Source organism: Mytilus galloprovincialis, chromosome 12 (genome assembly GCF_965363235.1).
Source record: "Mytilus galloprovincialis chromosome 12, xbMytGall1.hap1.1, whole genome shotgun sequence".
NCBI classification, from domain to species: Eukaryota; Metazoa; Mollusca; class Bivalvia; order Mytilida; family Mytilidae; genus Mytilus; species Mytilus galloprovincialis.
Window position 1 is genome coordinate 57,278,432 of NC_134849.1, and position 26,008 is coordinate 57,304,439.

Sequence of the window (26,008 nt, forward strand, 5' to 3'; positions counted from 1 at the left end):
CACGGCTAAAAATAGAACATAGGGGTAAAATGCAGTTTTTGGCTTATAACTATGAATTCAAAGCATCTAGAGCAAATCTGACAAGAAGTTAAATTGTTAATCAAGTCAATATCTATCTGCCCTGAATTTTTCAGATGAATTGGACAACTGGTTGTTGGGTTGCTGCCCTCCAATTGGTTATTTTTAAAGAAATTTTGCCGTTTTTGGTTATCTTGAATACTATTATAGATAGCGATAAACTGTAAACAGCAATAATGTTCAGCAAAGTAAGATCTACAAATAAGTCAACATGACCTAAATGGTCAATTGACCCCTTAAGGAGTTATTGCCCTTTATAGTCAATTTTTAACAATTTTCATTAATTTGGTAAATATATGTAAATTTTTACCAAATATAGTTCTCTGTTACTAATGGGCAAAGTTCATTATAGATATAATTGTAAGAAGCAAAATCGTTCAGTAAAGTAAGAACTTCAAACACATCACCATCACCAAAATACAATTTTGTCATGAATCCATTTGTGTCCTTTGTTTAATATGCACATAGACCAAGGTGAGCGACACAGGCTCTTTAGAGCCTCTAGTATTTATATATTTTTACATTTATAAATGTAATGTTGTATTATATATTATTGAGAGATGAGACTTAAATAAAATATTGAATTGAATCAATAAACGCAGCATGAGATTTGTCAATTGATCATATTTGATTTATCATATTTAATTCATATTTACTTTCATTGGACGGTTTGAATTTTGTTTATATTGCGTCATCGTTATCATTGATCAATAAATTAGGGATTGTAACGATATTTGTTGACAAACAAATGTGTGTACCCTGTGGCTTAAATAAACAAACAGACATAAACAGGGTATATCTGTATTTCCGTACAAAGACAAACATAACAGGGTATATCTCTCTTACCGTACAAAGACAATCTATAGATATGTATATTATTACACTCCTTATTTATGAAAACTGTGGGCTATGAATTTTTGAAATGAAAGAAATTTTCATTTCGAATGTGTCAAATGTTTATTTTGTGCTGTTTTAAGTTAAAAAAAAAAAAACTTTTTGTTTCTGAAGGGAACGATTTTGAGTTCTAAGAAGTGTATAGAATATATGTAGAATTGTTAAATTCTCAAGTTTATTCTCATGTCAACTCTCATGGCGTTTTATCTTCGAATCTATGAAAAGATTAATGTTAAGTTTATAAGCATAAAGGAAATGAGATTCGTTCTTAACTGTTATTCACGCGAAGTCTTTACTCTCTGGTTATGCCCTTGATATTGCTTTCGGATTTTTATCAATTCTGAATATATATGCAGGTTAACTTTCTAACAAAAAGAATTCTAACGTGTAGTAAACTTTGATAGTCTTAGATAACTGCAGTTTATTTTGTCTATGAAGAAATAACATAAAAATGTGGTGCACACTATATAAGCCACATAATCGGCTACAAAAAGAACAATTCAATTGAGAGAAAAAAATATAATTTATAACTAAACAATTACGAAAAACGAATATGACAGACTTGAACCAAAGCAACGCCAAGGTTTGTTTGTCTCAAGTCAAACCCGTGATTATGTTAATACATGTAGTTGTTTTTTATTCATTCACTGCATGTGTTTAAATTCTTACATTTGAAATGTTAATGATATTCATCTTCTAACTTGCCGGGATTTAAACAGTTTTTAGCTACTTAAAAATTGAACTTTTCTAGACTGAATGTGAAAGAGGTGGGCGTCCCCTGGGACTTTCTATACTAACGGGACTCGTATCTATTGAGTTTTAGTATAGAAAGTCCCTGGCGTCCCCAAAAGAACCGTTTACGTAAATTTTGTCCCTCCCACTGGGGTGAGAAAATCCAGAGTCTAACTTCCAGCTGTGGCAGGCTATTAGCTGTCCGACAGTTTGAACAAGTGTAATAAGACCTATATTAATTATTAATCGACTTATCATATTATAAATTGTTGTGTAAACAAATAAGTCGCGTGTGATTCAACTGGAGTCTTAATCGATATTATTTATGATCATTTATGTAATAGGAAAATAACTGACAAATTGTATAGATACAAGTGAAGGTTGTGACTGAGCGAATATTTTGTTGAATACATGTACGCATTGGAAAGGGTAGTGCATTTTTGAGTTGATTACATTGGATATTTTCTACGCTTGGAAGAAAGTATAATTGATTAACAAATCGGTGAAATGTAAGTACGCGGAAAAGTCACAAGTACAATTTTAATGTTACGGTCATTTGTTTTTGCGTATATATCTCCTAAATATCCAGTCTGCATCAGCTAGATAATAATACAAATGTGAATAATACCAGAGACATGTAATACAATAGTATAAGTCTCTGATAATACATATATACTTATCTCAGCGTTTTGTTAGATGTATATTTTGTAGTTTTTATAATTATTTTTTTTTAGTTTTCCATTCAAATGTTTTTTGACTTGTTATGATGCCTAATTTCAATCAGGGTCTATTATAACATGGAAGTATTATATTGACTTCAATATAATACTTCCATGATTATAATAACTAGTAGATCATTTGAAGTCACGTCTTCAAGCAATAATTTTAAGTTTGTGACAAAGTTAAATTTTTAAAATAAATATTATATACTAATAAACTAAAAAATTCACATGCAACACAGAAACATTTTTAATTTCTTTTAATAGGAAGTTTTTTAATAATTTTTCGTCTTTTCTATGTGTTTGCATAAACTTAATTACTCATAAGTTCTTAATGAAGAAAACAAAATTGTTGGAGTTGACAATGATTTGTCTTGTAAGTTTGACAAATAACAAAGAATAAATTAACCTCGTTGCCTCGAGGTATTCGCCAATTATGACACAATTATCAACAACAGATATATCGATGTAAATTACAAATTATTGATATAAATCAAAGTTTATGAAGGGACTATGAAATTACACATGTCATTCATTTGTAATGTTATAATTACCGGAAATAATTTGCCGATAAGAAACTTGAAAAAAAAAATTACGGTAAATTTAATACCGGATTAGAACTTTTTATTTGCAAGTTAGAAAACAGGTAAGTCAGTTTCATGTTTGTTTGCATTTTTTTCCCAAAATAATACCAAAAGTGGCATTGGCGTCATAACGCGTTATATCAATGTGTATTACTTTGATCAGCTGTTGTCAAATGAATGAATTGGCCCTTCTCATGCACAAACAATGTAAATGAGCAAAAATTCAAAAAATCTGAAGAAAGATTTTGTCAAAATTGAATACATTTTAGTACTAATCTTATTTGTGACGATTTAAACGATTAACAGCTCTATATACAGTCTTTTTATGGATGAAAACGGTACACTTTACGTTGTCTTGTGGCAATATTGATGGTACAGGGCCGCTTCAAGTGATGTCATATCGCGGGAAATACAATTTCGCGCCATTTCCAAATTGCTTTGTTCGTAATCTCTTGGTCGGCTGACAAGGGTTGTTTACATTTGGACATTGCCTATAATCTTTTTGCATCTGGTGATTTGTGATAACGGATTAAGTGATTACTGTTTATATTTGTTTACAGAAATAATTAGTGAATATTTTTTTAACAGTATTAATGACATAGCATCGTTTATTTCTCTAATTTATAGTTTTTAATGAACCGGAAGTTGACTGTCATTGTGTCGGCGAAACTTCAAACAAAGAAGAGAGACATCAATATTAGACCGATCTTCTAGAAGATGCCACGGGGAGGTGTATTGGAAAATAGGGAAATTTGTACAGCTATTGTTAAACAAGAGCCAGAGTTTAGCATAGAATCTTCACCCCAGATCTTAAATTTAGCCAGTATTTATCGCCAACCTTTGAGTGCAACTAAGGACACGCAAGCATATTACCAGAGTACCTACACTATACAACAGGGTGGCCACACCCCACGGACAATTTGCCTCAGTCCATTAGGACTAGTTGAGGATGTGAAACCGTCATTTGGAAAACAGGTAGTTCTGGATTTTTTTTAGAATTTCGTGAAAATCGCTGAAGTGTGCAAAAGTAAAACTAAATTATTTCCTGGAAGGTGGGCGTTTTGACGGCCAACTCAATATGCAACCAAATAATATAGTTATAATTTGTCTTATTGAACATTTTTAATGAATAATTTGGAATTGTTTATTAAAAAGATTTTATTTTTGAATTGAAATTTATAACATAAAAAGTGAATATTATTACATGTACACATTTTTTCCAACTCCAAAGATCTGCATAATACCAGATAATCCCATGACCATGTGCACATTCAGATAAAATTTTTCAATACATCTCAATGTTTTGAGGAGTTACATAAAAGAACAAAGGGGTCTTGTCAACAGGATGTTAGATTTAATATCTTTTAAAATTAGTCATGATAGTATGCAATGTATAGATCACTAGAATTTCAATTAGGATCATAGACCAATTTATATGAATCTTTTTGGTAGCTGATTGACTGCCTTGGTTTTAAAATATTAAATGATGATTTCAATATGATAAAACAATAAGGGGGTAGGGGCAAATAATGTTTTCCAATTTATAATTTTGGGGGTTCAAGATTTTGATATTAAAGCAAGAATGTACATGTATAACTAGATATAGGAAGATGAGGTATGAGTGTCAATGAGACAACTCTCCATCCAAGTAACAATTTATAAAAGTAAACTAAAATAGATCAAGGTACGGCCTTCAACATGAAGCCTTGGTTCACACCGAAAAAAAGCAAGCTATAATGGACCTAGTCCTAAAAAAATACTAGTGTAAAACCATACAAACAGGAAAACCAATGGTTTAATCTATAAAAAAAACTAAAAACACTTACTAACATATACATCCTTTAATATTATAGAGTAACAGCTTTCTAAAATGCTAAGCGTTTTGATTTCAGGTGAAAAGAAAATTAGACCTTGAAGCTGAGACTATTATAGAAGGCTTTAAAACTCCAGCAAAGAGATGTAAAGGAAGAAGGAAGACCTCTGATGCTAGTCCTAAAGGTAAATAATTCTCAGGAATAATGCAGAATAATCTTATTATATAACAATGATATAAATGCTTCAATTACCCAGAATTTTTTTTAATTGATTCATAATCGAATAATTTGAATTCAAAGCAATATCTTGCAATGTATATACATGTACTTTATTTTTCAGCACGATCTCCGTTAGAGAAGACAAGATATGACACATCTTTAGGTCTTTTGACAAAGAAGTTTGTTGGATTACTTAGGAACGCTACAGATGGGGTTAGTACTATACTTTAGAGAATCATCTGCCATTTAAAGGCATTGACCTCATGTACAACATTACAAATGTAAGAAAAGATGTATGATTGCCAATGAGACTATTCTCCACAACAGACCAAATACAAACAGAAATTAACAGCTATCAGGTGCCAAAGAGATAACTCTCCATCCAAATCGCGATGATGTATAATATGCTGTCACACAGTTTTAAAATATTTCAAAGAAAAGATGACCATTATCATGTCTCGTTACTTATACAAGAAATTGATTTTCAGACTTATTGTTTTACTGTTCATTGTTTCAAATTGGCATAAAAAACAAAGGTACATGTATGCAGTTCAGATGTATTAGTTGTCATACTTAAATGATGAATAACAGCAAAAAAAATCTTAATCTTACAGTCTTCACTGCTGAAATATAACTATTTTAATGCCAGTTATTCATCATGTTTGGCCTCCTGTTTACAGAACCTCTATACAACTGTGAAAAGTACCAGTCAACATAAAAAATAATGAAACTACAGTATATTTTATTATCAGTATCATAAACAATCAATTTACTTACAGGTACTGGACTTAAACAGGGCCGCAGAATATTTAACTGTACAAAAGAGACGTATTTATGACATAACGAATGTTCTAGAGGGAATTAATCTGATCGCCAAAAAGTCCAAAAATAATATTCAATGGAAGTAAGTATAAGTTCAATGTTTTATGATAGTAACTGGCATTTGAGTAGGATGCCTCTTGTGACTTCAGGGTTTAAACATGATAAACATACTCTTCTTTAATTTTTCTGGTCAGCTGGTCAAAAACTATATTTTGAAAATGATATCTATCAGATAGATTTCGAAACAGAAAAAAATCATTTTTGGCTGATAATTGACTTATTTTGAGGCTAAAAAAATGAAAATTTCAACTTTACTGTGAATAGAAACCGAAGGTATTACACATTTTAACACCTTTTTTGTGTACAATAACAAATAAATGTTGATTTTCTTTCCTTCAGAGGATGTTCCAATTCTATAGCAGCAAATCCAGATACACCAGCTTTCTCTACAGAAATTGTAGATTTGCATTCAGGTAAGTTATAACAATACAATACTCAATCAGACATTTTAAAGTGAATGCTTGGTTGTAAAAAAAAATCTCCTTCTTTATATCAAGCTCTTTGGTTGGGTTGTTGTCACTTTGACACATTCCCCATTTCCATTCTCAATTGTAACTGGATAAAAACAAACCAATTGAATCACTCCAGCTGTAAGAGTTTGTTCACAACAGATAAAAGCATGTTTAATCAGCTGGTACTTTGAAATTTTCAGCAACTTTCTAAAAAAACCAGGGGAGTTGAAAATACTTTGAGGAAACTTGAGATGCATCTTGCATGTTTCTGAAAATCAGCATTAAAAATAAAGTATATTGTATAATAATAATAAAAAATGAACATTCCAGCTTTACTTTTTTGTTGAATGAATAAGTTTTCAGCAGTTTGTTGTTGATATTTTGTACTGATACTAATTTGTCTTGTTTTTAGATGTAGCTGATTTGGAAGCCAAGGAAAATGAACTTGATCACCTGATAGCAACCTGTACTAAACAGTTAAAGATGTTAACAGAAGATGCACAAAACTCAAAATATCCTTTAATAATAATGTCTGTAACAGCAAGTGCAATCATAGTCCTAGTATATATTCACCAATATTAACATCTATGTCAAAATAAGAACTTCAACATGTAATTCAATAGATTTTCAAAAATAAGGATTTTTTTTATGAAGTTTTGAACTTTCTTCAAGAGGGGGAACAGTCTGACTTGAAAACTAAGGCCACGGTTTTTTAATTTGTTGGTTTACGGATTTTTCGCATAAAAAAGTCGGGTCGGTCGCTCGGAAAAAAAAAGAAAAAAAAATATCTTTCAAAACAGAAAAAATATGCAAAATAAATATATATTTCACCTTACTAACAAAATGTTTGTCTTATATGCTGTTTTGTCATCATTTCTTAACATTAAGTTCGATGAAATATTATTGATCAGTGATCATGAACATCGCATGACATCGTTTAATAATTTCCTGTAAAAAAGGGGGGTTGCACGGACAAAGACGAAATTAAATCGTCATTTCACAAACAAGAAAAACAGATTCGCGTAGCTCTCAATCAATTCCAGAAAACTTGGTGAATAATGATCTTCAAGCACAAAAACTGGTAAAGAAAAAAAATATAAGAACGTCGTACAAAAATAAGCAAGTTTCAACACACGTGTCGAAAAACGAATTGACTCGTGACGTCCACTGAAAAAACGACAATATCGGGTTAATCAGTTGTCATGCAATCCGGTTTTTATCCCAATGATCGATATTTTTTGTTATCTATGAAACAAGAAAATTTCAAATGATTTGTTAATATTCAGTACTTTAATTGATGTATTCCACCTGTCCACATTTGGACAAGTCTATTTCTATTTCTCTTAGATGAGGGTGGTAAAGGGTTATTTTCGTGCAACGTGATCGCCGTTTTTTATTTCACGTTCAACGTGTTTTTACTTTTTTATTTGACGTTCAGTCGTGCAAGACGGGTGCCTCGTTCAACGTGTTCTGCTTATTTAGTTTTACGTGCATCGTGATTTTCAAAGTCTTATTTTGCGTGCTCGGTATTTTTCAAATGAAATTCAAACACTTGGCAGGGATCGTCAAGAAATACTTTTTAAAAGCCGTAAACCAATTATATCATAAATGTGTATACTAAATCGGGAATATCAAGTAAAACAAAGAGTTAATATATACAAGAAGATAGTGACTCAGTCACAAAAGGTTCACATAAAAGTATTTATTTTTCGTGTAACGTTCATTACAGAAACTATTTCACGTTCAACGTGAAATTATGTCTTATTTCACGTTTTTTTCGGGCAAGCACCCCCCTTTACCACCCTCTTAGATGATGCATCTTACGGACTGATGACAAATAAGGGAAACAAACTTATTTTGTAATTGGTTTTAAAACCGGTTTCGTTTCGCAAAATTATTTGCGCAAAAGACATTTCAAGGTCAGTTATAATTGTCTATTTTTAGAAACGTAAATTGGAAGTTTTATTTTTCACAACAGAAAGTGTTATCAACTTTGTTAATGATTAATGCATTTCATTTCATAATAAAAGAAAATTTTAATAATTTTTCAGGGATAATGCATTTATAAGGCGGGAATAAAAAAAGCATGAAAAGTCAATTTTATTTTTATTCTGAAAATCGGCAAAATCGGGTCGGCGGATCCGTAAACCAACAAATAAAAAAAACGTGGCCTAAGTGTTCAATTTAACCAAACAAAATTCTTTAAGGAAGGCACTTAAAATGTTGGGTATGGGGAACCATATAAAAAAGAATATGTGGTATGATTGCCAATGAGACAACTCTCCAGAAAACATCAATTGACACAGAAATTAACTGCTGTAGGTCACTGTATGGCCTTTAACAATGATCAAAGCCCATAAGGCATAATCGGTTATAAAAGGCCCCAAAATGACAATGTATAACAATTCAGACTATTGGCCTTATTTCAACCATAACAGGCTCCTGACTTGGAATCTTTTGGAAATATGACCATTATGCAACGTTTATTTTTAGTCTTAATTGGTTTCACTTCTTCATTATGTGCCTTAACCTTATAAACGCATGCATATGTAACGTACCAAGATCTGAGAAGTATTAAATCTTTGGACAACCAAACAGTGATAGCCATTAAAGCACCACCAGAGACCAGGTAAGTTTTAATCAACTGTTACAGCCATTTTCAATGAGTGTGTAGGTAAAGCTACTATCTTTAGTTAGCTTGCTTGCTAGCTGAATCGAGAAGTCATTGTTAGGTAAGGTATACTACCCTCCTTTCAAAGTAGTCTATTCCTGCAGACAGATTGGTTATCTGTCAGGCCTAAATTAAAATATTGTTTGTTTGCCCTTTTCCGACCCTATGTTTTGAAACAGGGTAGGTAGGTAGGTAAAATATTTTATTTTTTTCCCCAAAAAAATAACTTGGCTCGGTATATTATTTGTCATGGGTAGGCAGGTAGGTAAAATATTTTATTTTATAGATACAAAATCTGCATAATGTCATTTTTTGTCCGTTTTGTTTTTGCAAATAAGTTTTCCGCTGGGACTATTAGTTTTGAAAAAAAAATATTTAAGAGATAACTTTGTACTGGTAAGATAATGTCCGGGCAGACATATATTACTAGTAGAAAAAGTCCCTAGAGTGTTACAAATTTCGTGTGTGCCTTTTTTTCCAATAAAAATGCTACAAGACTTAAAACTCAATTGTCACGTATTTTGCTTCACATTTATAAATGATCTGTATGGAAAACTTGGCGATTTTACTGCCAGATATTCTCCACTTTACAGGGTTTAGTCACTTTTGGTTCATGTCAGATATAAATAAATTATAATTTAGCGGCATCGTTAACATAATCATTCTGATATGCAGATCACAAAAGGCCATCCCTACATAGAATACAACGTCCGTTTACAAATTAGGCCAATTAAAATTAATTGCTAGATTTTCATCCCCGCCCGCCCCGATTTTTTTTATTTAACAAAAATACGATTTCCGGATTTTGGTCATGTCCGTTACCAGGAACCATCGATAATTTCGTTTCATTCGAAACTTCCTGTTTCAAATTTCTTTTTTGTATTTCTTCGCCGGAGTAATCCCATTGAAAATTATTAAGTCGAAATATTCTGCTGCTCTATGATGACAACATCATCTACATCTAACGAGAATAGAGATTGATAACGAGAAGGGCATGAAATAGTCGAGTTACGAGTAAAACGCCTTGTCCTTGAACGCAAATTGTGGTAGTCACCGGTAGTCACAAGTGAATCGAAAATCGTGTTTTTTTTCTTTATCTATACAATGACTTTGTGTCAGGAAATTTGGACTGTGAATGATATCCAAAGCGCAAGAATCGTAGAACAAATTGGTACAAAAACATGACTGGATTAAAGAAATTGACACAAGCACGAAGTTGTTTGAATTATGACCGTATATTGGGAAAAAAATGTCGACAAACACGCATTTTAATTAAACAAGCCCTTCTATTCACCCATGGGTTTTGTTTTTGTTGACAAACAGCAAACACCCTCTGTTACTGTCCCTACCATCAATTTAGTCATTAAGCCACAACTAATTTTTTGGTTAAGTTCATGTTTTACATCATAATTTCTTTCAACACTGAGTTTACATTTTATTCTGTACTCGTAATACTTGTGTTGCATACAATTGTACCAAAACATTTAATTGATTTTATGACGACTACAAACCATTGCTTGTCAAGCAAAATAAATGTGGTGTAGGTATACTAGTAGTCTAACTGAAGACTGAAGAGAGCATTTCTCTTCTTTTTGATGTCTACTATAAATAGGTTTCTAAAGCGGCAATTGCATGTATAACAGTGGTTGCCAATCAGGGATTTTTATTTAAGAGTTTGAAAAATAGTGTAGGATTCCTTATACAGCATGTATATACATTATACAAGCTTGTTTCCCACTAGCATATACCCCGCGGTATGAAAAACTCATGACGAGGGTTTCATATGAAATAAAATTTAAAAAATAAAATCCTCCCACCCGCCCCATTTTTTTCAAAAATTTGGATGAAAATCTACTAACTAATTTTAGTTGGCCTTAGTTTGAACACACGTTAATACTTTTGTATCAAACAAACTTTTTTGTAAATGAACCCTGCTCTTTAAGTTTAAAGGTACAGAGTAACGTACTTCATATCATGATTTCAGAAAGCGTTCTTTCAACATCAATTTCAAACAAATGCTTTGAAACTTCAAATGCAAGTGTTCATGTCAAACGCTCAGGTGATACCAAACGGACTGGATCTTATACGTAAAGATAAAACCCGAGGATTCCGGTAAAAAAAGTTTTGAGCGGGAAATACAAATATAAGATTTTTAGTAGGCACGAAAAAATAAAATAAAATAAAATCTTGCTGGTAAATACAAATAAAAGATTTTCAGGCGGAACGAATTGATAGGGTCGGTCGGTAAAGGGCAAACAAACAATATTTTAATTTAAGCCTCAGATTGGTCCACTCTTAAAGGTGTAGTTTTCCTAACCTAACAATGACTTCACAGTTCAGTAAGCAAGCAAGCTAACCAAAGATATTACCTTTGCCTACACACTCATTGAAATTTGCTGTAGTTAAAACTTAACTATTGGATCCAATTGAAAATTCTTGTGATGCTACAAAATGTATATAAATGGTTCAGCAAGCACTTTTTGAATTTTGACAAATGCACACCTGCATGTAAGCTTGTCCATCAAAATATGAAATATATAGATCTTATTAAATAGGAGCAAAATGATTTCTCACAGAATACAAGGAAAATATGCAAATATTGCTGCATATGAAATTATTGTTAAAAAAAACAAACTTAACAAGTACAATGACATTATCTCTTAACTACATGTTTTTTAACAAAAAAAATAACACTGTACAATACAATTGATATATATTCAGGATTTTAGAGAATAGGATTATAATGAGTTTCGAATTAATTCAGATTAGGAGTTTTTTAAGAGGGGAAGTTTCTTATGAAGATGAATTACCCTAATAATAATATTCCTGTAATTCAAATATTTCTTTTAATGATTTATGCATTTATTTGAGTACTTGAGATTTTATTAATTCCTTACCAGGTTGGAAGTTCCAGACCCTACACAGAGTATACAGATATGGTTAAAGTCTCAGAAAGGTCCCATAGAGGTGTATTTATGTCCTGAAGAGGCCAATGGTGAAAATTCGGATACAACTGGTACTGTTAGTTCTAGTAGTGAAGATGAGAGCCGATCTAGTTTTACTGCATCAGAAGATTCACGATCATGCGATGACTTTAAATGTAAGTTGCTAAATAATTTTTAGGGTTATGATATTAATTGGTTTATAGGTTTAATGATTTCTTTTTATATCTCTGATTCTCAATCAAATTGGTTTGATTTTCAAATACCCGATGTTAGTTTATCTAAACACTCCAGTTCCTTTTCCTACCAAGATTGAAATGAGAAAATTGTAAATTGCAGATGACATATGCTGTTTATTTAGTTTTATTCAACCTTTCTACTCAATAAAATATCTTTTGAGGAAAAGGGGGAGGGGGAGGATGGACAGGCTTGAAAACAAGTCCATCCATTGTAAAGCATGAAATGTTCAAGCTTAAAATGTAAGTGGGAGGGTATAAGGGAAGTTTAATAATTGAATGTGTGTCATTGGTCAGTATGTGTCTATAACCATTAGTGTCTATAACCATTATGCAAAATTATCTAAAAAAAAAAGGTTCTTGGTTGTAGGGATATTTTGAAAGACTGTTCCTACACTCCCACTTAAATTCTAATGGAATAACCCTTAATTTAAGACTTAATGGAATAACCCTTAATTTAAGACTTAATGGAATAACCCTTAATTTAAGACTTAATGGAATAACCCTCAATTTAAGACTTAATGGAATAACCCTTAATTTAAGACTTAATGGAATAACCCTTAATTTAAGACTTAATGGAATAACCCTCAATTTAAGACTTAATGGAATAACCCTTAATTTAAGACTTAATGGAATAACCCTTAATTTAAGACTATCAAACTATTTATTTCAATGACCAAACATGTATTGTATATTTTACAGCACAACAACATGTGGCAACCATTCAAAAACAGATAAAACAAGAACCGGGTACGTTTCCGTCCAGTGTTAAAAATGCATTATTAGAAGACCAAGACATTTCTCCCGATTCATTCCAAAATATTTTACCGCAGACCGAAGACCAGGACTTCTTTTCAATAGAACCTCCAGTCAGTTTGGACGATTACTTGTTTTCTATGGACAGTAGTGAAGGCATATCAGATTTATTTGATGCGTACGATTTTGATATACCAGTTCTTGTATAGAGATCGGTGTGAATTTGAAATCTGTTTCCCCGACAACAAATGGAAATAAGAGCCTGTTCTCAGTCGGACAGCAATAAGAAGATGTATTGATTATTTAAGAAATCATGAAAATTTATATAACTAGAAATGTACCAAGTTTAAAATATAACAGTATGTATAAGGTACCTCAAATAATTCAAATGAATTTAACAATTGTGTAATTTATTAAAACCGTTTTCATTTTAGCTTCACAGAACTCTGTAAATTTGAAAATGGAAATTAATTGTCCTGTTTGAATGACCTGAACTATAAAAAAATAATTCTAAAAATAGGGAATGCCCAACATTAAAAGTAAATACATAATGGCAATTAGAACATCCATGAACCATATTATCAGCATAAATAATGATAGTTGTCACTGTATTTGGTTAGATTGAACAGTGCTATTTATGAAAAGTTATATATTGTTGAAAGTCTCTGTCGATCCCAGATCAGTGACAGGTACATGTATCATGTATTCTAAATACCTGTGTTTGAATAGTGTTCTGTTAATATACATTCAGAAAGATCCTGTTATTTTGATCTTCTTCGATGAGGCTCTATTATTTCTTGTTAAAAACACCAGTGGGTCACTGGTCTTGTTGGTTTTTATTGTTAAATTTTCATCAAGTTAATATTGAATTATGCTTTTGCAGTTTTCATATTTTTCATTTTGCATATTTTGAAAATTTTCATATTTTTTCATTTCTTCCCTTTTTAATGAAAGAGGTAATAAAAAACAGTTTAGGGTCAATATATGGATGATTGTTTTCAAAATGATGACTGAATTATTAAATTCATGCAATTTTCTTGAATACTTGAAAGAAAAAAATCATACTTTTCCAATAATGCAAAAAAAATAATCATGGACTTGATCACAAAGGAACCTTTGATTTTCATAACTTCACATTCTTTTGTTTTCATTGGAGTTTGTTTATTTTTAAAGTTGAGGACATTATGCAATTACAACTCAATGTAAACAAGATCCATTTGCTGCATTTAAATTTTTAAAATCATAAGGCCAAATAAAAATATATGTGTGGTTCCAGTAACCCGACCGACCCTAGAACTTTTTTTTTCATTTCTGAAACATAAATTTTCAAACGATCAAATTTTGAGGATTGTGAATTCAAATAATTAAATTCATAGATTTCTGTCATCTGAATTTCCATCACAAGTATCTGTTATGGCTAAAATGCAACAATTCATAACAGAATGCAACAAAATCAACTAAAAATGTATCATGACTGTTTATTTTACAACCAAACACATGTAAAAATGGCGGACTTCCGGTTGGGGCGTGTATAATACCAGAAACAATTTCGTTAAACACCCGATTTTTTTCTGGATTTTGACATTCAAAATTAAAAATTAAAAAAAAAAAATTTTGCCGACCTACCGACCCTATTTTTTAAAAGTATGCAACTTGAACCACACATATATTTTTCTTTTGCCTAAAAATTATCTTTTTCATTGTATAAATTCATCCATTCATTTAATAGCGCTTGCCAAATGTGCATCCTTATGTGTTCAGATTACTGTTTATTTTTAGTTTCTAATTACCGTACCGAAAGTGTTCTTAAATATATATGAAGTATATTTTTTTGCCATGTGTTCGGAGTATTGTTTATTTTCAAGTATATTACCGACTGTGTTCTTAAATATATGAAGTATATTTTTCACCATGATGTGTTCACTTAGATATATTTTTATACACATTTTTTTATTGCCACAAGTGTTCATTTTTGGTGTAGTTTAACTTTTTGATGTGTGAAAATGGGAATTTTGAAGTTTAAATGTATTAAGTCTGCATAATCATGATAATGAATCTAAATGAGAAGAGTCATTAAATGATAGAAATTATAGGAAAGCATCAAATATTATCATTGATATTATCTTAAAACATCACATATTCTCATCAATATCATACATGTCATAAAGGCAAACAAATATTAAAAGAAATTAACATGGATGATTAATAAACGTTAATCATTTCCTAAAATGAGAATAATTTTGGATGCTATGCTTTTTAAATTTATTTTCATTGCAAAATATCTTTAGAATGCACCATATAAAAAAAAGATTATCTATTCACCATGACTCAACATTTAGATTAATAGTGTAAATATTATACATTGTTGTCATCAATTCGCCGTTTCAGAATCTAATGCATCCTGGGTAATATTTTCAAAAGCGTACACCAAAGCGTTTTGATTGGTTTAAAACGTTATAAACAATGGAAATTCAACCAATGACGTAACGTTATTTTCACTTTGGGGTACGAACAATGAAATTACCCATGATGCTTTAGATTCTGAAACGGCCAATTGAAAGAGAGTTAAAGTCTAGTAAATCCTTGTACATTTCAATACACAGTCTAGTGCTAAAAGTTTTATTACAAATTGATTTTGTTATGAAGCTTTCATTTACCACAACCTTGCTTACTACTGGTAGTCCCTGATAGCAACTACAACAAGACTGTACCGTTGCTACTTGGTACCAACGTATTGCATAGAGCAATGGATGATGTGAAACAACGTTTTATAAAACATATATAAAGTAATCAGAAAATAAGATCTTGGCACACGCTTATTTTTGCAAGCAGCACAATACCTTGTACAATTAAGGAATGACTTATAGTTTTCTGTCATTGAAGGAATAGCATAAAGAATGTGTTTGTGTGTGCATCACATTTTTATGCCCCCCACCTACGATAGTAGAGAGGCATTATGTTTTCTGGTCTGTGCGTCCGTCCGTCTGTTCGTTCGTTCGTCCGTCTGTCCCGCTTCAGGTTAAAGTTTTTGGTCAAGGTAGTTTTTGATAAAGTAGAAGTCCAATCAACTTGAAACTTAGTATACATGTTCCCTTTGATAAGATCATTCTAATTTTAATGCCAAATTAGATAATTTATTCCAATTTCACGGTCCACTAAACATAGAAAATGATAGTGTGAGTGGGACATCTGTGTACTGTGGACACATTCTTGTTTTATGTTATTTCAAAAAGGCAGAAACATATTACTGTCATTCCTTATAATTTAATTCTAAATTCTGTTTTAAACCAAGGTAAATCATTAAAAAAAATGTTGATTACGTCACGGTCACATGACAAAATTATGTCTATTAAAGCTGATAGACCCAACTTTATCAGCCAATCAGAAGTCGTGTTACATCCAAAATTAAATTATTATATTATGGGTGAATTAATGTATGCATGTAGATATAAATCTCAAATTGATCAGGAGGGCAAGTTATAAAATAGAATAAGTGTACCTTTGTTTTTGTTATTATACATAAATAGTGTGTTTCTACATGTCAGAGAATCGAGAGCTTATTATTTTGTTTAAGCAACATTTTTAGTTAATTTTATTTTATTGTTATTAGCTTGTGTGTTAATCTTTTGAGCTGTGTATTTTTTATATATACATATTTATGTGTTTTCATTTTCTTTCTCTGAATAGTTTGTGAGTTAAATGTACTACAATATCCTGTAATAAATTGTCATTGGATAGAATGATCAAATTGTATTTTTGCATTATACTTGATGAACAGGTTAGAATACTTTAATACAGACCATCAACTCTAATATACATGTTACTCCAATTTGCAATCTATATTTGCTTGATTCAGCAACTAATCTGAATATTTTTATTTGAAAAACTAGACCAAACTAAACATGCAGGGAAGTTACATTTAGAAAAAAAACCTACAAATATCATAGTTCTCAAAATCCTTTTTCCTTGGTGGTCTTTGAATAAAACCTGTTGGTTCTTGCTATTATTTCTATTGCTAAAGTTCAAAATCAGTCCTTTGCCTTTTTTGTTAGTCAAAGTAGTCAAAACCTTCAGACTATGATTTCAAGAACTCTACAAATCCACACAAATTAACTTGTTATATAACAAAACATACCTCATGACATGTCTTTCAAACTTCTTACCTAGCATGCCTAGTTAATTTTCAAAGTAAAATAGCCTTTTCAGATTCCTTTAAACTAGAATGCACACAGGATATGTATTTAAATCTGATTGAACTAAATCCTGTATGCTAATAGACATATAGTTTAAGTTTTCATCATTAGACGGGTAATAATGTGGTAGCAGTCTTTCCACATATAGTAAGCTGTTAATTAAACAATTGTAATGTGGAGCTATTTTCTGTTAACTATACAATTATAATGTGGAGCTATTATCTGTTAACTGCACAATTGTAATGTGGAGCTATTAGCTGTTGAATACACAATTGTTATGTGGAGCTATTAGCTGTTGACTACACAATTGTAATGTGGAGCTATTAGCTGTTAACTGCACAATTGTAATGTTTAGCTGTTGGCTACACAATTGTAATGTGGAGCTATTAGTTGTTGACTACACAACAGTAATGTGGAGCTATTAGCTGTTGAATACATAATTGTAATGTGGAGCTATTAGCTGTTGACTACACAATTGTAATGTGGAGCAATTAGCTGTTAACTACACAATTGTAATGTGGAGCTATTAGCTGTTAACTACACGATTGTAATGTTCAGCTATTAGCTGTTTATTACACAATTGTAATGTCGAGCCTGTAATTAGTAGGAATAACAACATAGCTAGTCAGACATATCTTAATAAATAACAAAATAGTATTTTTTTAATTTATAAACATTTGTTAAGTAGATGTAGATTTATATATAATTTGTATTATATAATAATTAGTTTATTTCTGCCTCTCCTGCCCCTTCTTTTTTTTTAAAAGAAAGTCCCATTATTTCTTCATTGATTTTTAAACTGCACCTCGAAAAACCTTAAGTTATATGCAACAATGACATAAATATGAATAACCCTTTAGTCTTAAATATGCATTTGAACATTAATGAATTTTTTGAGTACTTGTAAGGTGCTAAATAAATTTAAAAGAATAAAAGTTTAATTAGGTAAAGCACAAGATATGCAAGATGTTTTGCTGTTAAAACTATGATTGTGAGTGTTCTGATTTTGTACTGTAATGGATTAACACACATTTTTATTTTTGTTTTTGTTTGGTTTTGATTTATTTATTCTATAGAGACACCTGTATTTTTTTTAATTTATATATTATAGTTGTTGTGGTTTGCATGCAAGCTTTTCTGTTCCAAGTTTTCTTCCTACATTTCTGTTGCAATGGGGTGGGACTTGAGTCAAATTAAACATAGTACTCGGATCAAGACAATTAAATTCACAATTTTCATATATAAGAGGGGCAAAGAAGCAACAAGTTGTATAAGAAAACTTTGAATAGAAAGGAGGGTTGGAGTGAGTAATGTTGTCGGTTACACAGTTAATGCAGATTTTGACCTGCCAAGACCAAGGTTCATACAGGTCATGCATTTCACGAAATATTTTCTTCCCTGGTAGTTTGAAGTACTATTTGATTGAAAATACCAAAATTTGGACAGTCAAGACCTTATTCACCACTTTTTTTCAAGAATTCTAGGGAAATCTTTCTTACGGACCCTGTTTGGACTTGATATTACACTTAAAAACTTGATTATGAGCCACAATGAAAGACCAGGACATATTTATTGAATTTAAATGAATTTTGGCATTGAAAAGTCCTAAAAAGTGATTGTGTCTTGGCAACTTCAGACAATATGTGTATGGTGTATGGACCCTGGAAAAGAGAATATGTTGGGTCAAGATGGAATTAACTATCCTTTGGATTGTGATCACATATTTTGTGCAATTTTGATTGTTTAATGAGAATGAGAATAATGTTTAATCACACTTTGTAAAGAAAGACTGAAAATTAATTAGAATTTACCAACAATTTGTCCTGAATAATTCATGTAATACTTGCCACTGGATGTTGAGTAATTGATTAATAATTCCTGTTCGAAAGTATCTATTTTGTTTTATATGTCTCAAAAAGAAATATACAATTTTGTCATTTATTTAAATAGTGTTTTGTTTTGTCAACAACAAACCTTGTATATACAAAAATAACATTGTCTAATCAACATGTGATATGAAAAACTGTTAGAGGCCTTATGATACCAAAAATGATCACAGAGGTGAAAGAAATATATCAAAACATAATATTCATTGTTGTTATGGTGTGGATGAAGTGTGACTGATAATTATTGTTGTGCTTGAAATAAAATTATTTAACACCTACCTGCTGTTACAATATTCTTCATTATCCCTATTTTACAAAATTTTCCTTTGATCTTACTGACTAATAAATTCTTTTTTTAGCACAGTAGACTGATATGAAAAATTATCGCAAGAAAATAGGTGCACGTGCCATTGTCAATGAAATAAACAACGTCATTGTAGGTGAAATAGCAATAAACAGATTATTATTGGTAATCTCAAGCGAGAAAATCAATCTTGTTGAAATGGCCAAGGATAATCTATAATTATTGGGGTAAAGATTGCATTTATTCTATCAAAACCGTTGTGGTATAGACTTGGTTTCTTTATTCTCAAGGATTTATTAATAACGAGGACATTTAACTGACGACAGTTGCAGTATGCAAGACATCGGAATATTAAGCTTGTGTTCACTATTGATGTCTTTAATTTTTAAAAGGTAGAAAACTTGCAAATGCTGTATGGTCAGAAGTTTACAACTTACATGTGTGTTTTGTCATTGACTTAATTTCCATAATTCCATAACTGCTAAAAGTGCTTAAAACTAGAGTTGCTGTCTGGCCTGCAACATTTGGCAAAGCAGAATGTGCTACATTTGGATGGTTATTTACTTAGTTTTATACTCCTGAAGTGCAAGGCGTTGGTACTTCATATTAAGTGCATATATAGATGATTTATGTTCTGAAGTTTTCGTATGGCATATGTCTATTGTTCTAGATCTCATTTCATTATTCAAAACTGCTTAAAAACTAGATCGTTTTGGGATATAGAATCCTTGCAATGTGTAAATGCACGCCATACTTGACTTGTCTCAATTCAAGGATCAGTTTTCAAGGTTGAAATTTCATGGTAAAGACCATATATGTCTCGTTATTTGTATAAAGCTTAATATTTCAGATGGTAAACACGATCTGAATGCCTCAAATCCTTCGTGTAGATGTCTTTGCATGTAATGTCCTTTGCCTATTTTCGTGTTCAGCAACTGCTTGAATATTTATTGTTTTTTGTCATGTGAATTTGTTGCATATGAGTTCTATGATAAATTTATTTGGTATATGGGTTATTTGCAAGATCTGCATGTCTTTTAGACAGGTTTTATCTGATGTCGACCAGAGGTCGGGATTGAGACAGTGCCCCAAACGTCTTTTGTTGGAAAAAAAATTGGTTGATTAGTGAATCACTGGAACATGCCCCCTATTAGGCTGTCCGTGTCGCCCCTTATCACAAAACATCTGGATCTGTCACTGTTGGTAACATTTCATTGACCAGTGACAAAGGCTACGTTTTTGTGGTCCAGTCCATTGCTTAGATACTTGAAGTAAGCAATATGTCAGTGTATGAAATTATTGTAAGGTGTGCATGTCGAACTGACAGGGTCTCATCGGACCTTGACCTTGTTATTGTAATGTGTGCATGTCGAACTGACAGGGTCTCATTGGACCTTGACCTAATTATTGTAAGGTGTGCATGTCGAACGGACAGGGATCATCGGACCTTGACCTAATTGTTGTAAGGTGTGCATGTCGAACGGACAGGGTCTCATCGGACCTTGACCTAATTATTATAAGGTGTGCATGTCGAACGGACAGGGTCTCATCGGAACTTGACCTACTTCTTGTAATGTGTGCATGTCGAACTGACGGTCTCATCGAAAGTTGACATAATTATTGTTAAGTGTGAATGTCGAACTGACATGGTCTCATCGGACCTTGACCTAATTATTGTAAGGTGTGCATGAAGAACTGACTGGGTATCATCGGACCTTGACCTACATTTGTAATTATTGCTAATTGGTTCGAGTTATTATTTTTGGTATTTGGTTTGTTTCTCAATACTATAAGCAATAGATCAGCTATATTCGTGTATGTTGTGATTAGTAAATAGGTGTTTTTCTCTCAGATACAAGAAGCAATAGGTCAATCTATTTTGTGCATGGAATGTTTGTACGGAGTACATACTCGTCTAAGTTTGGGGTTTTACCTTCAAACCTTGAACACATAATCAGTATTTTAATTAAATTGTAGTCATAAATAACGTCATCGGTTGTTACACGACATGATATATTTTATGTGTTTTTGTTACTTGAAGAATTTGGTGTTGATAGCATAAACATAAACTAAAAGTTGGGAACATATTGTTTGACCCCTGTCCGTCCGTCCCATAATGGGTATATATTTTTTTCGCATAACTTCTCCTACAGTTTGAATCCAAGGAAGTTTTCACCTTGCTGTGTGTTTGTACATGCATATATTGAAGGTGTGCACATATGGTCGGGGTTATAATATTTATTAATATTTCCTCTTTTAGAGATAGTTGAACTTTATCATTTTTTGGAGTATTTACTTGCATAAGAGGAGGGTTTCCGGATAGCTCCTCCTACAGCTTGAATGCTAGGAAGTTTTCACTTTGCTGGCTGTTTGTACATATATTGAAGGTGTGCATATGGTCAGGGTTTTGATTTTTATTAATATGTTCACTTTAGGGAGATAGTTGAACTTTGTCATTTTTGGGGTATAAGCAGTTACATGTTATAGTTCTGGATAACTCTAACAGTTTGAATGTTCAACTTTTGTGTATTTTAAAATAACACTTTGCATCTGCAGGGTGATCAATTGTGTCTCCCAGACACAATTATATCCCAAAGAAAGTCGTACGTTGACTTTGTTATAACACAGTTACTTCAGAGACGTCACTTTGTCTAGTTTTAATTTGTGATACATATATAGACATATGGTTATCGTTGAAGACCGCGTGTCGACCTAGCTCTAGATGCCTTTCCGTTGAGTCTTTTCGTTGGGTTTCTGTCTCATTGACCTGTACACCACATCTTCACCATAAGTATGCAAATAAATCAACATCACCGATGTTTACTCATTCATGGATCTCCTATAAAAGTTGGGACAATAGTGTTTGGGAAAGATCAGGCTTGCTTATGGCATTGAATTACTTAAAGATCCTTGTTTTAAAAATTCCAATAGGGAACATACTTTACATTATTGTAGTAATAAACCATTTTTAAAACGTTTCGGCCATAGGCCATCTTCAGTTCTTTATTTTCCTTCACAACTATTCATGGCTGACATTTTTTTTCTTTTTCAATCATTGAGATGTTATGTCACCCAGGTAGTTGTGAAGACAAATAAAGAACTGAAGAAGGCCAATGGCCGAAACGTTTTAAAAATGGTTTATTCCGTATAAGATTCCAGCCATGCCATGAAATGATCATATAGGGAAGATATTTGATGTATTAACACATAAACAACAAAAGATTTTTATTCATACAAACTTCTAAATTCACAAAAATGACTAGTAACTATAAAAAATAAAAATTGGCACCAAGCGCTGAGCATAAACTTGATCACAGACATATTTTTATAAATGATTAAGAAATTTGGTGATAATTTGGAAGCAAAACAAAACGGTTTGATTGGCTCGCTGACAATTTCCTAAGCAATGGATATTAGACCAATGGCGTAGCAAAAATTGTTTTGATAAAGATGTACGAACAAGAAACTGTTTTATATACATAATTCTGTGGATTTGAAAATGGCAAATTTATTGTAATTATTTGGGGTTCGAGGAAACGAACAGAAGTGCAAGCAAATTTTTATATTCTCCTTTGTTAAATAAATCAAAGTAAAAAAGACTTTTCTAAATTAAAGCTGCACACCATAAGTTTCATAAGCTTAAGTTAGCACACACGCTTATCAAAGGTAAAAAAGACTACGTATTTTTTTTTTCTTAATTAAAGCTGCAAACAGTAAGCTATCTATGCCTAAGTACGCACATACGCTACTTAAAGATATAATAAAAAACGAAATCCTAACTACCGTTTCCTTCTCTTTTAAACCAAAGCAATTTTCTTTTCGAAACTATTGTTACATAAATGGTGATTCCATTGATTCGACTCGAAGTGAATTGCATAATATTTATAATTTACGTAGACCAGAATATTTTCCTTCATACTTCGCAATGATTGTTTTACTGGCCCTTTCTCGCGCTTTAGGCCATTCTATTACATGTTGTATTGTTTCCATATACCATGTGACCCTCCCATTGTTATATGCATTTGTTATATGGTTTATCGATTGCCAAATTAATAAACCATTATTATTTATCTATTGACGATGTGTTAACGGTATTTTTGAATAATGCGAAGTAATTCCAAAAATCCATTATCAAATTTTCACTGCTTTTGTCCAAGACGATAGGAGGAACGTAACATTTAATTATTCGCTTTTACCATACTTGGCAAGATATATATAGTACAATAGAATTAAATGGACAATAAGTAGAAATTGAGTTGCGGTTAATATATTGCTGAAGGCACTTTTAGCGCTAAATGACTGAATCGCCCACTAAAAATTTTGAACTGGACTAATTTGATAAGTTTTGGTAATATTAGATCTATTAAACTTTAAAAAGCAAACGTAAAGTCAACACAAAGTGCTAGCTACTGTCTTTGTGTCTTTTTATGTTCGTAGTTCTTTTTGCTCACGAATGGTTTGATTTCTTCCGTCAACTCCATTGAAAACTTCAGATCATGCAAATCTGGGAAAACATTTTCACTCTGTCCGTACCTGTGTAACTTCGGAAATCCTTCATCAAGTTTGGATTTTGAAACGGAGATAAATAAAAGTCTATCTACTAGTTCAACATTTTCCCCTTCATACTTTAGAATTCCCTCCGATAGTTCACGCACACCGGAAGTTATTTCAGAGTCGCTCATAATTTCCATCATTGGAGGAAATTTTTCCTTCAACATAGAAAACCACTTGCGTTTTGAAATTATCAGTGGCAGGCATTCCATTTCCCACTGAATGTCAAGTTTACATTCTTGCAAGTCATTAATTATATCCATATAAGGCGTCTCGTTGGATTCCAGCCTCTCTTTGGCATCACCAAATAGTGGCAATGTATTTAGGTTGCTCGGTCTGTGAACGATAAGGAGTTGGCCACCAGGAGCCAAGCATCCCATAATATTCGCATACGTCTCCTTGGGATTCTCAAAGTATCGGATAGCATCTTTTAACATAATTTTGTCAAACACTAATTTGTCTGAATCTTTACTTTTCTTTAACTGACGGAAGTATTCCTCGGCGCCAGTTTGTGCAATTCTAAGGGAGAGAACTTTCTGGTTGTCAGTCTCCACATAGCTGTAATGACCGGGTATGACAGTCATCACAGGTTCCAGTAGACAAAACTTGTCAGCAATTTTCTCGACAAAATTTTCTTTGACGTCACCTACGTAACAAAAACGGTCCGTGGTGTCTAAATCGGTATATTTCTGTAATAAATTATAAAACGCATTGTCATATTCCTTTCCAAAGTCATATTGCTCACTTCTTGAATACGTTGGGATGCAAAGTCTGTTTCTATATCCTTCAGAAATGACGGCATACGGCCTCGGAGATTCGGGCCCTAAGAATGACGAAGCCATATCGACACTAAATTGTCTTTCGTATTAGCTAATTACCTTATTGATAAGTGTTCCTAAGTAGAGTCTGGGTCGTCAGTAGATAATACAACTGTTCAATAAATCCGTTCCTAATCCATTCGCTGTTCTTTTCATTGCACTATTCATACACCAATGTCACTCACATTCGATTTCTAATCCACAACTGCATATGACGATATTGATTAATTTATCAAGTTCCTCAGTCACAAATTTTTAAAGTTTACCTTAGCATAGAAATGCAAATATGTCTTATTTGTAAAGCTTTTAAAATCCAATATTTTCTTTCTTTCATTCACTTCCACAGTTTTCAAAAAATCTAAACAGATTAAAACGATCTTCTCTTAATTTTTTGCGGTGACATTGATTTTCAATGTACACATTTTTTATCCCAGGATATTGACAGACATATTTCAGTCCTACGATGAGCTTACACACAAATAGTGTATTGCCAAATATAACGATTTGTGTATTGGCTTCATTGATCCTATTAAACACGTTATTGATCCTTTTAAAAGCCTTTGATCGTGTGCAGGTGACAATATAAAGGTGACACTTCCGGTTCACCCATCCGTTTCTAAGGGGTATAGTCAACACCGTTATCTCTACGCAGAACAATTTGGTTTTTAAATCTTTTAAATTTAAATCGACATGTGAACAATCAAATATATATATTTAAATTATCTATATCAATATATGCCCAATTGGATGGAAGTTTGTCACTTATAAATATGTTACCAGTATATTAATTTTGGCTTTGAATCTAATCTAGCTGTAACCGTCACGAAAACTTAATTTATCATATTAATCTACTTAACACTGAGATTAAAAACGCATTACGAAAGAAAAACCATTAATACATTTTTGAAACCCGGTCAAATGTTTACTATATTTATAAATTAATCAAAAGATCTCGTCAGGGTTATATAAATTAATGTATAATACTCATTTATTTCATTTTTTTTTAAACCAATTTCAAAGAACTAATGAGACTTAACGTTTATGAGGACACATTTCTTAATCAATATGACAATTAACGTTACTTCTGATTGGGTGACGTCTGTCTGCTGACAGTTCGCGATTGAAGGTCTGATTCAACGTCACTTCCATCGTGACTTATGATTGGATGCGTCTGCCCTTCCGCTGCCAATTATGCCACGGTAAAAGGTCGGATTAAACGTCAATTTTGATTGGATGGCGTCTCCCTGCTGTCCATTCCACGATTGAAGGTCGAATTT

At 32.0% G+C, this 26,008-nt stretch overlaps 2 protein-coding genes across 3 annotated transcripts; one reads left to right on the plus strand and one right to left on the minus strand.

The window, feature by feature from the left end:
• Positions 1-1,969: 1,969 nt before the first annotated feature.
• LOC143054341 (transcription factor E2F3-like) lies at positions 1,970-19,336 on the plus strand. 2 transcript variants are annotated; one of them, XM_076227329.1, is made up of 10 exons: positions 1,970-2,213; positions 3,635-3,982; positions 4,900-5,005; positions 5,162-5,253; positions 5,820-5,944; positions 6,262-6,335; positions 6,787-6,886; positions 8,914-9,003; positions 11,946-12,145; positions 12,926-19,336. In XM_076227329.1, exons 2-10 carry the CDS (start codon positions 3,725-3,727, stop codon positions 13,186-13,188), a joined length of 1,308 nt encoding a protein of 435 aa, XP_076083444.1. In that variant the 5' UTR covers positions 1,970-2,213; positions 3,635-3,724; the 3' UTR covers positions 13,189-19,336. The 2 variants fall into 2 exon arrangements, with proteins under 2 accessions (XP_076083444.1, XP_076083443.1); XM_076227328.1 differs by lacking the exon at positions 1,970-2,213 and having other exon boundaries at positions 3,451-3,982.
• Positions 19,337-22,574: 3,238 nt separating this feature from the next.
• On the minus strand, positions 22,575-25,365 carry LOC143054342 (uncharacterized). The gene has a single exon (XM_076227330.1). The coding sequence runs from the start codon at positions 24,753-24,755 to the stop codon at positions 23,769-23,771; it is 987 nt and encodes a 328-aa protein (XP_076083445.1). The 5' UTR covers positions 24,756-25,365; the 3' UTR covers positions 22,575-23,768.
• Positions 25,366-26,008: the final 643 nt, after the last annotated feature.

Bases quoted from the DNA above. Each gene is read 5' to 3' on its own strand.
- LOC143054341 (XM_076227329.1), top strand. From the start codon at position 3,725: ATGCCACGGGGAGGTGTATTGGAAAATAGGGAAATTTGTACAGCTATT. The intron at 5,945-6,261 runs GTAAGTATAAGT...TCTTTCCTTCAG, and splicing joins AAAAATAATATTCAATGGAA to AGGATGTTCCAATTCTATAG. The intron at 6,887-8,913 runs ATATCCTTTAAT...AACCTTATAAAC, and splicing joins GAAGATGCACAAAACTCAAA to GCATGCATATGTAACGTACC.
- LOC143054342 (XM_076227330.1), bottom strand. From the start codon at position 24,755: ATGGCTTCGTCATTCTTAGGGCCCGAATCTCCGAGGCCGTATGCCGTC.